The sequence below is a fragment of the Varanus komodoensis genome, unplaced genomic scaffold, assembly GCF_004798865.1.
Source record: "Varanus komodoensis strain SLA01 unplaced genomic scaffold, ASM479886v1 scaffold20_1, whole genome shotgun sequence".
In the NCBI taxonomy this organism is placed as follows: domain Eukaryota; kingdom Metazoa; phylum Chordata; class Lepidosauria; order Squamata; family Varanidae; genus Varanus; species Varanus komodoensis.
In genome coordinates this window covers 9822646-9840333 of record NW_025335587.1, presented here as the reverse complement: position 1 = coordinate 9840333, position 17688 = coordinate 9822646, and the positions used below count along the sequence as shown (strand labels likewise).

Sequence of the window (17688 nt, the reverse complement as noted above, 5' to 3'; positions counted from 1 at the left end):
GAAGCAGTTGGTGTGAGCTTGAGTGGACTCCGGGGGATGGTGGAGGACAGGAAGGCCAGGAGGAATGTTGTCCATGGGGTCGCGATGGGTCAGACATGACTTCGCGACTAACAACAACAAGAATTTCTAAAAAACAGGAATGATACAGGCCACTGTGCCAATGTTTTCTCTGAATATGATATGCCCCTATACAGAGATACATGCATCTAAGTTGCCTTTAGAAATTAATTGTGCTGTGTCTGATTTGTCCCGTGAGCTGACACACAGATCTCTTATTGAACAGAAATTGAAGTATACAAATATTGTAATCATAAGTAAGGGACTTCAAAAGTTCTAATATAGCTTGAATCAGTTCATGTAAAATGAGCAGTCCTGCTCATATTATGCAAGTCTGGCATAAAGAAAAATGGTTATAGAATCACAGAGTTCAAAGAACCTTAAGGATTGTGTAGTCTAACCCTCCCACTCCATGCAGGGGTACCTATAAAATATCTATCCAGGTACAGGAGAAATAAGAAGAAAAAAGCTCAGACTCTGCTCTGACCAACCAAAGGCTGCTGTACAAGAAAAACTAGGCCATGAGCATGCACAGTCAGTTTGGATTTGAAGAAGTTGGGCTGTGATTCTGAGGAAGTTGCAATAGTAGGGCTAAATAAACAGGGCCTCCAATCCTAACTGGGAGAGATAATTATGAAATAAAGGCCTAGGAAAGAGGGCTTGGAGGACAAGGTTGGAGAAACTAGTTTATGGAAGTTTGACTCTGACTGTGAAGGATGTGCTATGGCCAATCTTTACATATGGTCACCATGGCAAGAGAAGAAGTCTTGGTATTTATAGTAAACAAACTCATGCCAATTTGCAGCACCTAGAGCCCAACTCACTTTGACCTTCACATCTTTACTCCCCAGTTGGAGCTGTTGGGATTCCAGAACACACTGTGTGTCAATCAACTCTTCTGGAAGAATTAACTAAGCATTATAGCCATAAGGAGAAAATGTGGAGAAGCTGGGGAAAGGAGGGGAGGGAAGGGAGTCACAGCTAGGCCTTTTAAAATCACCAATTTCTAGGAAGTCAAAATAGTACATAACACACGGGTTAGCATTCTATGTTACCCTATGTTATGCCTGGTATGTTACTTGCAAGAACAGCCAGGCAAAATGCATTAAAATGTTAGCAGCTTTCCAAATCTAGTTAGGGGTATCTCTGTAAGCATGATGCAAAACAGAGAGATGTGTATAAGCCAGAAGACTTTCAACTCTAGTGGCAGGTAGTTAAACTGAACAGCTACATAAACTTTTTAGACATTTTATTTTAGTTTCTCTAGTTCATATGCTGCCATTCTGTGTAATTAAGTTACCTAAATCTCACTAAAGTCAGTGTCTTTAAACAGAATATGTGCAGGATTGGAAATGCTTTCCAAAGCAGAGAATTGTAATTATGTAGTCTATACTCTCACTCATTTGGGGTAGGGGCAGGAGAAAGAGGAGAAAACTGCAAAGTGCAACATTTTACAAGTTATTACTAAGCAGAACCTCAAAGCAGCATGCCAACAGCTCTTTATTACAGTGGTGACAGTTTCTTGGTATAAAAAGTAAAAGAACTACAATAAGATCAGTCAATGTCAATGCATTCTAGGTAGTTTTCTGTATCACCAAACTACAGAAGCAACTATATTATGGTTGAATAGTCTGGGTACTCAACCTTAATACATTTTCACATCTTGCGTAATAATCATAAACCACCATTTGGTATTAATTCTTGCCAAGCTAATTATTCTTATCCACGAAAAATAAACCAATAATCCTCATTTGCATTTGTTACCTACAAACTTTAATCTCAACTATCTAACACAGCCTTCTATAACCTAGTGCCTAACAGTTGTGATGGACTACAACTCCCATCCTGCCGAGCCAGGAAATGAAATAGAATGGTAATGAAACTCCAAAGCTTAAAACACCTGAAATATAATGGAATGGGAATACCTCACAGTTCATATCTCAAATCTGAACTATGTTGAACCTACAGAACTAAAATCAGCTTGCTTTGGAGAATGACAAATTGTCAAAGACACCAGAAGTTAGGAAAATATGAATGAGTATGATATGAGAGGGGAGGGAAAAGAACACAAACATTGCAACATTTATGTTGATGTTTGCAGTCCTATCAAGAAAAGAAAAAGGCTACTTGAGGTTCAAAATGTTACTGTGGTACATACTTTCCCTGTCTGAACAACCATATATTTGTAATCTCAACTTCAAAAAGAAACCTCCTAAACCATACACTAGTCCAGGCACATTCCTAATAAATACTACCTGAATAAGATCCAAGTGATACAGCCCAACGGACAACAAGTCCTAGTAATGCAGTAATTGTCATTAAGCTCCATTTTTCCATAGCTGCTCCTCAGGCCACATCAGAAAGCACCTTTAAACAAAAACAGAAACAATGATGTCATGCAAGTCAGGCTTTTGTCCCTGAGTGTACATACTGAGATTTCTGTATCCTGAGGATAGCCCCAAAAACACAACTGTGAACCACTTATTACCTTTTTGATTTTGCGATTATAGGTAAGATAAAGCTGCTAAAAGCAATTAATGAATCCAGCGAAATCATATTTGGAGCAGGAAATGCTCTTCTATGGCAATCAGAGATGTCACTAAAATGGATTCTTTACTGATTTGTTTCTGGTCATAAAAGAGAGACGTAGCCAAGTGGATTGAATGTAGCACTAAGGCAGGTGGGTGCAATTCTGTGTAAGTTCAAACAAAATAGAAAAATCCAGATACCTGTGATAAATTTGAAAGTATAGAAACAGTCCACTTTTGCAGTCTGAACCACCAATATTACTTGAAAGGGATTATCAAGGAGACTATCGACTACTATACAGAATCTGTAGCAAGATCTGGACTGCTGGAATTAGTCATGATCAAAATGCGTGACCTAATCCTATGCATGTTTATTCAAAAGCAAACTTCACTGATACATTACTTCGAAGTAAATGTGTACAGGATTATGGTTTTAAGACATTTTCTTATTCCACTGACCAAAGCATCAGAGAGAGAGCAAGACTGAAAATCCCTGTTTACATTTGATAAACTTCACAAGATGGTAAACCCATCTGTAGTCACCCTAAGCAGGTGGACAACTTTGGATGGCTGCGGGCCATTCCCCTCCTGGACCTCCTCCCTAACAGTGGCACTTTTGCTCTGGTAAGAGGAAAGAAGTTTGCCTCTGAAATGTAGGGGCAAGCCAGTATAAAGTCTTACTACGGACTAATTTAGCTTGCTTTCAAAGAGAGCCAGTGTGGTATAGTGGTTCAAGTGTTGGACAGGGGCCATGGGAGATCCAGTTTCTAGTACCCACTTGGCCATGAAGCTCAATAGATGACTTTGGATTACTCAATGGCCCAATCTCAATCTCCCAAGCTAACCTACCCTACAGAGGATAAAAATGGAGTGAAAGAGAACTATGTCAGTTGTCTTAAGATCCTCAAAACAGGAAAGGGCAGGGTCTAAATGCAAGGTAATAATCATTAATAAGTATCCATAGCTTAGGTTAATTTTTTCCTTAGTAAGTCTCCACAGCATTTTACGGCCAAATTTCAGCAGCAATCCACAGATTTTCCATCCTTGGTTGTCATACTTGGAGCAACAGAGGCCACACTGAGGGACAACAGGAACTACATGTTATTCATCCCTACTGAGCAGCAAGGAGAAATGCCTGGCTGTTTTAGACTAGTCTGTTTGAGCAGCAGGCATTGCTACAATATTAATATTCTATCCAAGTACTATATACAAGCTATCAAGAAAAAAATATAAATATTAACCTATGACTCCAAAGTGTTTTTTTCTTTCTTTTTTCTCTGAGTATGTGAAAGAAGCTTGAAGATGATTCTACCTAAGTCAGTTTCTATATACAGTGGTACCTTGGCTCACAAACTTAATCTGTTCCAGGACTCTGGTCGTGACCCAAATTGGTCATAAGCCAAGTCAAATTGCCCCATAAGGGTCAATGTAAATAAGGTGAATCTGTTCTGCAACTATTTTTTTTACTCATAAAAACTTGAAACGAAGTGACAAAGAACAACAAAAATCGCAGCCTCCCCCCCCCCCAGCGATCATGTGGGGGTGGGGGCAGACACGGGGGGAGGCAGGCGTGTGCGCAGGCATGCAGGGGGGACGCGAGCGTGAGCGCACTTGGACAGGGAACACGGGCACAATCGCAGCAATCTCCCCCTCCCAGCATGACCGTGATCGCACCTGTGCAGGGAAGGTGGACACACTCACGATCGTCACCCACTGCAGAGTTCGCAACCTGCGGTAAAATTTCTGTTCGCAACCTGATTTGGTCGCGAACTGAGGCATTTGTGAGCTGAGGTTCCACTGTATAAAGAAATGTAATAAGTTACATTTGTAAACACTGACAATGGCATTTCAAGCCAAATTAATCCTTATTTTCACTCAGCTGGAGTGAGGAGGAATGCCCCAATTTTTATTGCTACAGTATGGGGAAGAATTTTTTCCCTCAATGAAAAATCACCTTATCTGCTGAAGTGCGTTTTACATCTAGAAAAACATGAGTGGAGATGGTTCACCATCCCTTCCCTTAAAGCAGCCTCCCACAACTTGCTGCTCTTCAGCTGTTTTAGACTACAACTCCCAACAACCTGGTAAACACAGTTAATGATAATACATTGTGGGCATTGTTGTACAAAATACTTGGAAGGCATTTGGTTGGGTAATACTGATATACAAAGATACATCATAGCTCAGTAGCAGTACATGCAAATGATCCCAAGTTCAATCCTTGCTTACTTCATGCAAGACTATGAAAGATGTCTATCTGAAACCATAAAGAGCAGCTGCCTGCCAGTATAAACCAGCTTTCTCCAACCTAGTTTCAGCAAGATGTGTTGGATTACAATTTCCATAATTTCCAGCCAGCATGGCAATGCATGGGAATTCTTAGGAAAAATTAATGTAGCCTATACAGCATTGGATTGAATATCAGTTGGTATAAGGTTGATTCCTATGCTGTAAAACAGAGTAAATCGGGTGGGGGTGGGTGGGGGCAGGACTCAGAATCCCTACATATCCTAACATTTCCAAATATTATATTCCAAGAAGAAAGTACTGCTATGTGCAGTGAAACAGAATGCATGCGATAATCTAGAAGTCAGATGTCATTGGTTCCAATAGGGCAAAGCTCAAGGAACTCGGCTTCAGGTTGGATGTTAGGAAGTACTTCCTGACGGTTAGGACCCCTAGGATATGGAGCAGGCTTCCAAGGGAGGTGGTTGAGGCCCCTTCAGTGAAGGTGTTCAAGGAAAGATTGAACAACCTCATCTTGGGGATTACATGAGCAGAGTCAGAGGTCACAGTAGATGGCCCCGGAGGCCCCTTCTAACTTGCTTTGCTTCTATGTTTTTATCCGATTGGATCAACTGCAAATGATTTTAAAACATTTTCCTATACAAAAATGGTTTTCATGTAGGAAATGTGCTGTGTTTAAAATATGGTCCACGTATCTTAGGGAATTTGTAATATTTTCTAGCCCTGACCACAGTGTTGTCCACAAAATTGAGGGATAGCATTGAAGTTACATAAACAGACCACCTAAATATCTATATGACAGGCAATGGACCTATCATTTTGAAGGGTATTCTACGGATGGCTGTTCAAACAAGCTTCTGTTGTTCCTAAAACACTCAAAGTTATGAGAGAGCCACTTCTGCATGCTACACTGGTATGACATTGTAAAGCATATAACTGAAACTCAATCCAGGTAAGATGAAGGTCCTTTCGGTAGGTGGTTCAGGTTTTCAGGTAAGTTATTCTGGTCCTGTCCTGAACGGGGGCTGCACTCCCTCTAAAGGACAGGGTCCGCAGCTTGGGAGGACTCCTCAACCCAGAACTATCCCTGGAGGCCCAGGTAGCCTTCAGCTTCGGCTGATCCATCAGCTGTGTCCTTACCTGGACAAGCACTGCCTAGCAACAGTGGGCCTTCTCTGCGGTGGTGCCCCGGCTGTGGAATGTGCTCCCCAGAGAGGTTTGCCTGGTGCTGATGTTATATGCTTTTCGGCATATATGCTTTTCGGCACCAGGTCAAGACCTTTTTATTTACCCAATATTTTAAAGTTTAAATATTTAATCATGATTTTATTGATATCCTCAGTCGTGTGTTATTTTGATGTATTTATTAGGTGTTTTATCTTGTGAGCCACCCAGAGACGGTAATGGACGGGATAAAAATATCCTAATAAAATAAATAAATAAACTTAAAATGTGCATGCAAATATGACAAACACATTTGAAGACACAAGTCAGGGAGTCATTACAAGTTGCAGCACTGGGAGACAAGCCTACATTTACTTCTTCATGGTGTAAGATAACTGTATATAGCTGTAAGATAACTAAAAGTTAGAAGACAAGCTGTTTTAAAACAGAGAGCAGCTTCCCTTCCCGCTCAGAGTTCTCTCAAAACCAAGTAACTGGCAGCAGAACCAATTCTTGGACCAAATCATCAAGCACAGGATGCGAGGCAGATCTGTATTGTCTGCTCAATGCAATTGTCTCAGATGGAAACAAAAAATGACCTGCTTCACACATCATGATGACCCATTTTTTGAAATTGTGGCTTGTTCAGAATGCGTGCACCAGGCTTCTATCTGTGCTGCTCTATAGTACTGTGGAAGAATAGCTACCCCATGGTTGATACCAAAAAGAAGCGTTGCAATTCAAGTTCTTTCAATGGTACACTGACTGGTCAGAACGCCCTCTCCCCTCCTGCATGCATGCAGCAGCGATAGCATTTTGTGCCTCGGTACAGAAAGCGAATGAATTCTGGCCATGCTCAGGAACGTACTTATTTACTTCACATATAACAAGCTTGAACCCCGCTGTTCAAACAGGATTTGGTAGAGAGTTTCAGCCCCAGTTGTCTAGCAAAATAATCTCGGGGCTCTGTGTCTGTGGACTGAGGGAATGAATGTGCGGGCAGGGCTGCGGGACAGGGGCTCTTGAGCACCGTTAAGGCTTGCCCAATGAACTGAATTCCAGCCGGTGAAGCCACTGGGTAGACCTGTCAAGAGCAGGGAAGCTACGCGGGCCGACCAGGCGCTTCTTCCTGCCCGGCTTTCGGGCCGGGGCTCCTCCTCCCTTCCTGTGCCGGAGAGCGGCTGTTCTCCCTCCGGAGAGCCGCTCGTACAGCTCAGCTCCCTTGTCCAGCACAGCGTCACTAGTCTAGGGGCCCTCAGTTCTCCAGTCTAGAGGCGCCCATCCTGCCAGGCAACGGCGGCGATCTAAGTCTAAAGAAGACCCCGCACGGATCAGGCGCGCGCACCCGAGACCTTCCAGGGAACTCGCTCGCTCACGCATTGCCTTTTATTCCTTCCCGACCTCCCTTCATTTCTTCCGAAGTGAGCCCGCCTCCCTTTCACTAATCAGATACTCCGGAACTCACCGAGACGGACGGGCGCTGAAAGCCGTGCGCGCGCTCGACCTGCTTTCTTGCCCGCCTCGTTAGTCGGGACACATGCGCAGTAGGTTCGGCTCAAGCGAGAGCGTGCGTGCGTAATGACGTTTCGTTTCGGGACGTTTCACCGGCGCTTCCTCAAAATAAAGCGCGTGTTTGTCCCTCTGAGAAAGCTTGTGCAGATCGCTTTTGTGAGCAATTAGTCCGGCCTATACCATTTTTATTTGAAAGAGCGTAACCCCGCAAGTGATGGTGCTGCAGTTATGTCCTTGGCTGTGTCCTTCAAAACGCTGGGTGGGGTTATTAAATTGAGGTTGTACCACTACCTGAAGAATCAGAAATGAATCCTAAGGACTTCTGTTTACTATGCCAATGCATACAGCCAAATATGTGTCTTTGATACAATGTGCTGTAAATTGGGATCTGGGACAAAAGGAGGCTGACAAGTAGACCTACTACTGCTGAAAATGTTTCTAAAGTTGTAATTGATGGATAAGAGAAAATGAAGCTATTCTCTTATGAAATGCATGCTATGTAGCAGTGAATAGTTAACAGAACTTAACCCTGAGCTGGAAATCTGTCTTTCCTTACTGGATAAATAGTATGGTGATAAATTCACAACTAAGCCTTGTTGCTTCCTGGGCAAGTGTCGAAAAATCCTCTTAAGTGGATGTGATTTCCTCAAACACATTCATCTACTGAAACTGTCATCCCATGAGGTACTAGTAGATTCATCTGTGTCACCAGTGTCAGTCTCCATGGGGACACTGCATGGATCTTTGCTATGAAGCTCTCTCTTAAGCATATTCAAGAATAATTGGAGGACAGCAGGTTGATAGAAGGGGAGAGCAAACCTTAGAAAAGAATCTTTACTTTTCAATTATAAGGCATTTGAAATGTCAGGAGACATGATCTTTCTATATCCTAGCCCTAAATCTTTAAACAGACTTTCTGTCTGCTCCTGGGTCCTGGGTAAACTCCTTGTATTTCCTTCATGGCCTTTGCTATCCATTCTATTCATATGCATCCCTGCCTGTGAGCTTTGCTTCTTCAAGTCCTGCACCATCCATAGGTCTCCTGCTCCTTCAAATTACCACTTTCTCCCTTGAATGGAACTGGCTCCCAGAACATCTTCATGATGCCATCTCTGTTCCTTCTTCAAAACCCATTATTTCCATAATCTTTTGGTACACCCACCTGGATCATATTCAGCACTGCAATCAAACCTAAGTATTCATATACTTTCTCTGTTTCCCCCACCTCTACGTTCTTCTCTTCCTCTTGTTACCCTGTTAGCTCCTTGGAGTCAATATCTTATACTCTCTCTTAGTGCCATGCACACTGATGCAGTCCTTGTAATTATTAAGTATGATTTCATTTACATTGTTTTAATAATTCTTACAATAACCCTGTGAGGGAGTTGAGCTATGATTTGAACCAGCATCCTTCCAGATCACAGTTCTTTCCCTTATCCATAAGCAATCTTCCTGGATCTGGTCTGTACACCCCTAGGAGTTCTGAGAACTTCCACATTATGTACTTTTGAAGTGCTAGTAAGTTCTTTCTGCAGTGGGCTGGATGGGAACCACCAAACTGAAATTGAATCCTGGTAAGATGGAGGCAGTAAATGTAAGTGGTACCTGAATCTAGAAATTAGAGAGTTTACTTATGATGGGTGGAGTTGCAGCCTCCCTAAAATAATGTGTACACAGATTAGGGATGTTCCTAGATTCATCACTGTCATCACACTCAACAGATTTCCATTTCACTGTGGATCTTTACCAACTTTGGCTGAAATATCTACTGCACTCGTTCCTGGGCAGAGATAGCTTACCCACTGTGTTCTAAGCATTAATAACCTCAAAACTAAACTACTATGATAGTCTCTATTTTGGGTTGTCCTTGAGGATAGTTCAGAAGATGCAGCTAGCGCAGAATGTTGCAGCGGAGCTGTTGAATAGAATGCTTTGCTATGCACAACACAGGTGTTGAAAGACCTGTGCTGTTCACTTTGCTACCAAGCCAGCTTCAAGTTCTTATTATCAAAAAAATAACCTAAATAGCTTCTGACCAAGTTACCTGAAAGAACATGTCTTATAATATAGACCCATTAGGCCACTGTGATCTTCAGGGGAGGATCCTGCCTGTGCCACATTCTGCAGAGTGTCACCTGGCACCAACAAATGGAGCCTTTCTGGTAATGGGTGGGGTAGAAATACAATAAATAAATGTGGCAACAGACCTTCTTTTGGAGAGCAACCTCTGGAACAACTACCTCTCTGTGATGTTCCGCAGATGATGTGCTTTCTTTGATTATTAAAAACTTGTCCACTATGGCTTTTCCCAACCATTAACGTGTATAAATGTTGTGCTTTTATAATGACATATTGTTTTATAATTTGTTGTAAACTACTTTAGAATGTTTAAATATAAATATTCTATAATAAATAAAAGGAAAAACTGAGTGTTTGATTTATAAAATTATACATTCTAATATAAATTATAAAAGGAAATAAAATCTTCTGACCTGGAACACATGCATGCACACAGTCCCAGAGTGTTGCTACTCTGTGCATACTCAAAGAATTTTATTTATTGCATCTATTTTTCAGTTTTCCAGAAGGTGTTCAGGATGGCTTATAATAGATGTGGGAAATGCCATAGAAGTGAAAGGGAGGGGAGAAGTATTCCATGAGTTTTGGATCATGAAAGAGTAATTAATTCTATTGACCAGAGCAGAGTGTGAATCAAGTGTGAAATATAAAAGGCAGAATCCCCTTGATTCTCTTTCATTCTCTCTTTGCAAGGCTTATTGCAAAATGCACAGGCTTTGCTTTTCCGCACATGTATTAGCTTTCAGTGGCAATTCATCTTAACTGAGCATGCCATTGTCTAAATCCAAACCATAAACATCTTTTTTTCTTAGAGGGACAAAACTTAAGTTCCTGGGAATGGAAATGGGTTTTACTAGCACTAAAACAGATAGCAATATGTACTTTAAAATGCAGAGTGTTGGTATTACATCTTCAGGAAGTATTTTAGTGAGTGTGTAATGTAGCAGGTAGACATGAACTTAGCACATCTTTCCAGGAAGAAGTAGGAACAGACTTTCCAGCCATAAAATGTACTTAACAATCTATTTAATACTGTTGAGGTCCTTGAAAATGCAATATCCATGCTAATCCAGCCTCCCCACCCCCACAAAAATCAGAATGAAATAAAAATAGGTCAGTAAGGTAAAGCTTTTCTTCTGCATGTTCAGTTGTGTTATTAAAACAACTTGAATAAACTGGATAAATTCAACAAGTAAGCAAAATAGATAAGGAAGGTTTTTTTTAATACTAAGTTTCATAATCCCCTCTTTCAACCAGAAAAACAGGAGTGAGGGTGCAGGGGCAAAGGGAAATCCATTTAATTAGTCTTCCAATTACCTACAATGTTTAGATTCCCCCTTCAATTTATTTTTGTTACAAGGGATCAAATTCTGCAATCTCATACAAATTTACTGGGAAGTAAGCTCCAATGAACTCAGCTGGGTTTACTTCTGATTAATCATGCCCAGAATTGCACTGTTAAGACTTCTGTCCCATACATACTACCTAGCAGTTAATCCCACTACTAAGAGGCTTATCTTTAAGCAGACCTTACCTTAGAGTAGAGATACTTAGGTTGTGCTGTATCCTCAGAACTGATGGCAAATAAACATCTGTAAACCATTACTTCCTTGCACACATAATACCTTCCATTCCTTATTATGCAAATAGGTATATCCTGTAACTGATTAATTTCTTATAATTGTAGATGGATTTTACATTTTTATATTTAAGTACAAGTCTGTATGTGTAGAATGGCAATTCAAAATTCACCCAACTTTTAGTAATTTCAGAGTTAGGTGAATCTTTTATTTTTTGTTTGTTTTTAATAAAGGTAGGGCATGATTGTGTGCCTGTAACATGGGTATGAGGGATAGTATCCAATTTAGTATCCTATGAATGGCACAATCCTATGCTCTACACTTCCCAGTGGGGGAAACTGGGAGTCATGAGAATTTTTTCTGCCTAAACTTGTATACGATTGGACCTTAAGAGTAACAGAGTCATTGATATGAATGGGACTAACATTGAATAGAACCCCATGACATTTAAATACTGGTTATAAGAACAACATGGTGCCAGTAACAGTTCTGGGACAGCCAAAGATAGCCTTAAAGCTGATTCACATGTCAAAGTTCATAGTTTGATATCTTACCAGTTCTGATTTGTAGTTGCACATCTGAACTGCATGGACCAAGTGTTTTGAGTTAATGGGGTTGGAGAGATCTGTCTGACTATCTGCTTCTATTATGACATTCATCACTTGGTGGTACAGTCTTTAAGTGGTGAACGTACATATGTGGAGTCAGCCATGGAACATTTCCTAGACATTGAAAGATTTCCTGCTTGGGTAACCTTTATTTGGCCAGAATGACTAAATGTTCATTTTCTCAGTATATTTTCATCATATATCCATAGTTACATTTCACCTGTTGCATTTAGTTTGTAAGCTATATTTGTATACCAATGAACACCATCCCATGCATGTTTGCAGAGGGTTCATGGTGCAAACGTATGTATGTCTACTCAGAAGTAAGTCCAATCTAGTTTAGTGAGCCTTGCAACCAGATGAGTATGCACTGGATCACAGCCTAGCTCAATTGCATTGTGCTCAATGGGTTTAATTCCAAATGCATTTAGGGTTGCAGCCCTATACACATTTCCTTGGAGTAAATTCTCTTGAACTCAATGGGAATTGCTTCTAAATAGATGTGTCTAGGATTGAGCTGTGTAGCTGACATAATGTTCCCAGTTTATTGTAGTCATTTATGTATCCCCACATTTATGTAGTACCCTGTATTCATGTTTAAGTGGATTCCACTTTGTTGTTGTTAGTCCCGAAGTCCTGTCAACCCCATGGACAACATTCCTCCAGGCCTTCCTGTCCTCCACCATCTCCCAGAGTCCACCCAAGCTCACACCAACTGCTTCAGTGACTCCATCTAGCCACCTCATCCTCTGCCGTCCCCTTCTTCTTTTGCCATCTATTGTTCCCAGCATTAGACTCTTCTCCAGGGAGTCCTTCTCATTAGGTGGCCAAAGTATTTGAGTTTCATATTCACTATCTGGCCTTCTAAAGAGCAGTCAGGGTGGATCTCCTCTAGGAATGACTGGTTTGATCACCTTGCAGTCCAAGGGACTTGCAGGAGTCTCCTCCAGCACCACAATTCAAAGGCCTCAATCCTTTTGCACTCAACCTTCCTTATGGTCCAGCTTTCACAGCCATGCATTGCAACTGGGAAAACCATAGCCTTGACTATACGCACTTTTGTTGGCAGGGTGATGTCTCTGCTTTTTAGTATGCTGTCTAGATTTGCCATAGCTTTCCTCCCCAGGAGCAAGCGTCTTTTAATTTCTTGGCTGCAGTCCCCATCTGCAGCGATCTTGGAGCCCAGGAAAATAAAATCTGTCACTAGGATTCCACTAGTTACATGTAAATTTCTGCTAGATTTTACTTTTATTTCTGTCCAGATCAAAGATTCATTTACATCCTTAAATCATAACCAGCTTCCAGTATCTTATACCCTTGCATACTTTGTGGCTACAAATCAGCAACTGAAAGTGATGGTCTATGAGCCATTAGTAAGGACTAGTCACATGAGGATCAATATATACAGTTCTTCTCAGAAGCAAGTTCTATTGTTTTTAATGGGGTTCATTCAAGGTAAGGGTGTCTCAGATTGCAGCCTAAATCTGTTTACTTTATTGTACACCCTAAAAAAATCAATTTGTCAAGATTCGCTTTTTCCCTTTGACACAGAAAGCTGAAGTAAGGCAGAAAAGTGAATGGTGACCTAGGCCGATCTTTTCGGGTGGTATTAGTAAATGTCCCGCTCTCTAGGTGCCTCGATCCTCAATACATAGAAGACTTCCCGTTCATATCGACACTGTTCTTGCTTTCCTCCAATAAATATATTTCAAGGCTCAATCCTGCTCATTTAAACAGAAAAAAGCCCTGCGAGTTTTGCATGACTTTTTGCTGCCGACACATGCACAGCGCTGCACCCTTAGTGATTTATGATGCATTGCTTTCTATCGGCTAAACAGTGTAGGCTAATAATCCCTCCAGACAGCTATCATTTTGGAGAGCTACAGAAAGGCCAAGTGGGGTGTGTTTCCTCGTCTGTCTTAAACTGCTGCCGTATTATTTAATTTGTATATGTTTGTATTTTGTTCCCTGCCTTGAGCTCACAAAACCGCGCCAAATAAATAAATAAATAAATCCAAGTGGCGCTTGAAAGTTCTTGTTGCTTCCAGATCTTTTTCGTTTTAATCCGTGCGGTTCGCGATAGATTTCTTGTCATTCTTTCTCAGCTCTTTCCCGAAAAGAGCCGCAGCAACTCATTTACAGCCGGAATACTGATGCGCAACCGCGCGGGACTTCGGTGATCCCCCGTGTCCATTGCACTCGGTGAAGGGAAAGGGAACAGCCAAGGGTTCACTGGCCAAACCGGCCACGTCCACGCGGGATCAGCTTCGCAGCACCAGCTGCCCTCCCGCTCGGGCGAGGGTTTTTACACGCCTCCCTCGTCCCCAAGCCAGGCCCCGCTCGCGCCGCCGCCGCCTCCCGGCCGGCGTTCCCACGTGCGCTCCCTCCCGCCCCTTGCGATCCTTTCGAGGTCGCGCGGCTGCCCGCGGACCCTTCGCGAGCGAAGACGCGCACGAAGGAAGCGCGGCGGGCGGGCCTCGAACCGGGCAGGCGGGCCAGTCCCGGCAGTCGCGGGCCGGGGTGGGCAGTGGCAGGAGCAGGCAGAGCGGTGGGATCGGGACCCGGTAAATCGCATCCACATGCAGCAGGGCTTCCTGAGGCGGAGAAGAGAGTGGCCGCCCGTCGGCGAGCCAGCGCCTCGTAAGCCAAGGCCAAGCAAAAGCAAAGTAATAACCGGCAGCGGCAAAGTAATAACGATTGGTGACTTTTTCACGATGCCAAAAATTTGTTGTCGGAAGCATCTGCCTCCCGCTCTCTCTGGCCAGGGCTGCTCCAGGGGCTTCGCCAGCTGAGGCAAGCTGACTGGACTGGTGGCCAAATCCTCCTCCAAGATGGGCCATGGCCCAGCATTCTCTCCCACCGGAGCAGGGGGACTGGGGGGCACGGGGCTCTCTCTTCTGCCCAGCACAGGCTGCCCGAAGAGGCAGTCCCGCGCTGCCTGACGGAAGGACCAGCCCTGCAGAGAAGACCGCCCGGGAGTGCTGGAGGCGGCTCAGGTGGCGTGTTCACACAGCTGCACCGATTCTGATCCCACCAGGAAGAAATCAGAGCTCGAGTATGTAGGCGCTTAGAAGGCTGATTTAGGGGACCTTTCCTCAATCTGGTGCCCTTCTTTCTCTTCATGGCCATGTTTTCTACTGTAAGTTCCATCATCTCCTGCTATGCTGGGGGTGATGGGAATTTGTTAAAAACTTTTCTAAGCCGTTCACTGAGAGAACAAATAGAATAAAACAAAACAGCACAGCATCCGATGACATTAAATAAAAGCCCCAAATAAAATCAACCAAACATTAAAATAATGGGAAAATAAAAAGGTTTTCGCCTGAGGCTGAAAAGAATAAAGCATCGGCGCCAGGCAAACCTCTCTGGGGAGCGTATTCCATAGTTAGAAGGATGATAGGAAGGATGATTTGGAGACAAGCGAAATGGGGGCACCACGCATGTATACAAACATCTTAACTGATCCTATAAGCTTTACTCACTTATCTAGGAGTAAGCACAATTGAACATAATGGGACTTGTTTCTAAGTGCACATGTATAGGAGACTGCAGCGACAGGGTGCAATCATTTGCATATTTAGACTGAAAAAAATCCTACAACTCCCAGCATTCCCCAGGTGCATCAATTGACCAATCAACTGAAGCAGGATCCACTTTGCCTACATGAGGTCCCCGGGTTTACTCCCAGGAATCTTCAGTTTAAAAGATGAGGTGACAGGAAGATGTGTGACTGACCGCTTAAGTCCCACTGACCTTCCTCCATAATTGTGGCTGAACTGTAGAACTGACTGGACAGATACCATTGCAAAGGTTGCCACACGCAGTCCAAATTTCAGGAAGGCCTCTCAGATGATTTGGAGGAGACAAACTTGCTACTGAGGATCAAATTTTATCTTTAAATGGAATGAAGTATAGTAAATCTGGATCTAAAAGGTTGTGTCTTTAAAAAAAAGGCTATAATGACAGCTAGCAGATATCTCTTCACCAGTTTAAGGATTGATTTTAAGTGTTTCTGGTAGTGTTTTGCTTTTTGCATGAAAGGATGAGTACAAACCTATGGATTTCTGCTCTAAAAGGAGACAGGATTGCAGGCTTAATCCCACTGAAATTAATGCAATTTACTTCTGAGTAAGTGCGCTCTGCAGTGTAAGAAAAATAAATGCCATTAGTTAGCGTCTACTGAGCCACACAGTGACACAACAGTCAGAAATAAGACATTTTGCTGTCAGTTCTTTAAATAGTTTGAAAATAATGTCTGCAGTCTTGAGAGCTCTTCTTCAAATGATACTCCTCAAGGAATATTAATCACTGAATAGAACTAGATTAGTCATTCAGTAAACTCTGCAACAGACTGTAGCAGTATGCTAAATTAAAATTCTCCACAAATGACAGTCATAAAATCAAGTATCAATATAGCATTTTTATTTATTACATTTATATCCAACCTTTCTTTTATGATGGAATACATGGAACTGTAAATTGGGTTCCCAGGCCATCTTCCTTCCTAGCTCTCAGACCGATTACACTTTAGCAAAATAACTATGTTATGTAACTTTATTACGTTAAAGGTAACAGCCTTGTTAAGTAGGCCAGTATTGCTATTATTATCCTTGATCCTCCCATCTCCGTTAAGGTAATAATGGAGTGCCATAAGTTATTTGGGCAGGCAAATGAATTTGCCTATGGTATGGGGAGAGAAGTGAGGCAAGTTCTGGAGGGAGAGAAAAGGGTAACCCAGCTTTCCCCTGGTGCCTTCCCAATTTGTTGAACTACAGTTTCCATGATTCTGAACCAACATGCCTGATGTTTAGAGCCTTTTCAGTCTCTGTTATGCTTTCCTTATAATTCCCTTTCAATTCCTGGCTAAGGTCTTTTGAATGGCACCAGTTTGAGGAAGATCAGTTAAGTCCCCACTCTGTTGATTCTCTGCTTCAACCTGGTCTCTCCACAGCCACTTTCCTCCCATTAAAGTAGACCCAAGGCCATCTTCTGAGCCTATGACTGGATTGAGCTATAAACTGAGGTCTTCCAGCTCATAATCTTAACCAGGATGCGATAGCTCTGTAGTAGTATATACTGTACATCACACAGCTGAGATGTTTTGGAGTATAGTATCTAAATCTATGCAATTCCTAATGATAAGACTTAAGTATGTCTCCAAAAGTCTGAAGGAGCACTTGGGCCCACATGTATATTTTTTTATTTTCTACAATGCTTGGTACAAAGTAGAACACAGCAGTTTTAACCAGGATGTATACTCTAGCATCCAATGTATGTTTTATATTCATGGTGTAAAAGAAGAAAGAACAGGAGAAAACTTTGAAGGTGGGGGTGGGGATTGTGTCACCATCCAGAAGTTGTTGGACTACAGCTCAAACCATTTCCCACCATTGGCTATTTTGGCTAGGACTGATGGGAGCTGCAGTCCCACAACAGCTGGAGGGTCACATATACACCACCATTTTACAACACAATCTTACACATGTTTACATAAGAGCTCTGCTAGATCAAAATAATGGTCCATTTAGTCCAGCATCCAGCTTTCCACCATGGCTCATCAGATGCCCAAAAGCATGTAGGAAGCTCCAGAGCAGGATATAATAAAAGTCATATTCCCTTGCTGTTGTTCCCAGCATCTAGTATCCATCGGTATACTGACTCAAACTGTGGAGGTTCCATATAGCTATTAGCCAGTGACATGTCAAATCCCCCTTTAAAGACAGATAAAGTAGTGGCCACCAGCAAACTGTATCAGTGGAATTTATGGTAGGAAATGCATTGTGTGAAGAAGCACATGTTTTGTCTGTCCTAAATATACCATCAATGTATTTAACTTGTAATACAGAGGTGGAAAAAAGCTTTTCTCTTTATACTTTTTCAGTACTATGCATTACTTTGTAATCTGTTATAAAC

General features: G+C 42.3%; 1 protein-coding gene across 4 annotated transcripts in view; it reads right to left on the bottom strand.

The window, feature by feature from the left end:
* ALG6 (ALG6 alpha-1,3-glucosyltransferase) overlaps positions 1 to 7519 on the bottom strand; it is a 56277-nt gene extending 48758 nt beyond the window's left edge. For 2 of the 4 annotated variants that reach the window (XM_044429895.1, XM_044429892.1), the window contains exons 1-2: positions 7462 to 7519; positions 2313 to 2424 (exon numbers count right to left, since the gene is read on the bottom strand). In XM_044429895.1, coding sequence (XP_044285830.1) covers positions 2313 to 2394 — 82 coding nt within the window. In that variant the 5' untranslated portion in view covers positions 2395 to 2424; positions 7462 to 7519. Of the gene's footprint in view, positions 1 to 2312; positions 2425 to 4259; positions 4279 to 7461 lie in introns of those variants that run through there. The other 2 variants (XM_044429893.1, XM_044429894.1) reach the window with 2 other exon arrangements.
* Between the last annotated feature and the right edge of the window lie 10169 nt (positions 7520 to 17688).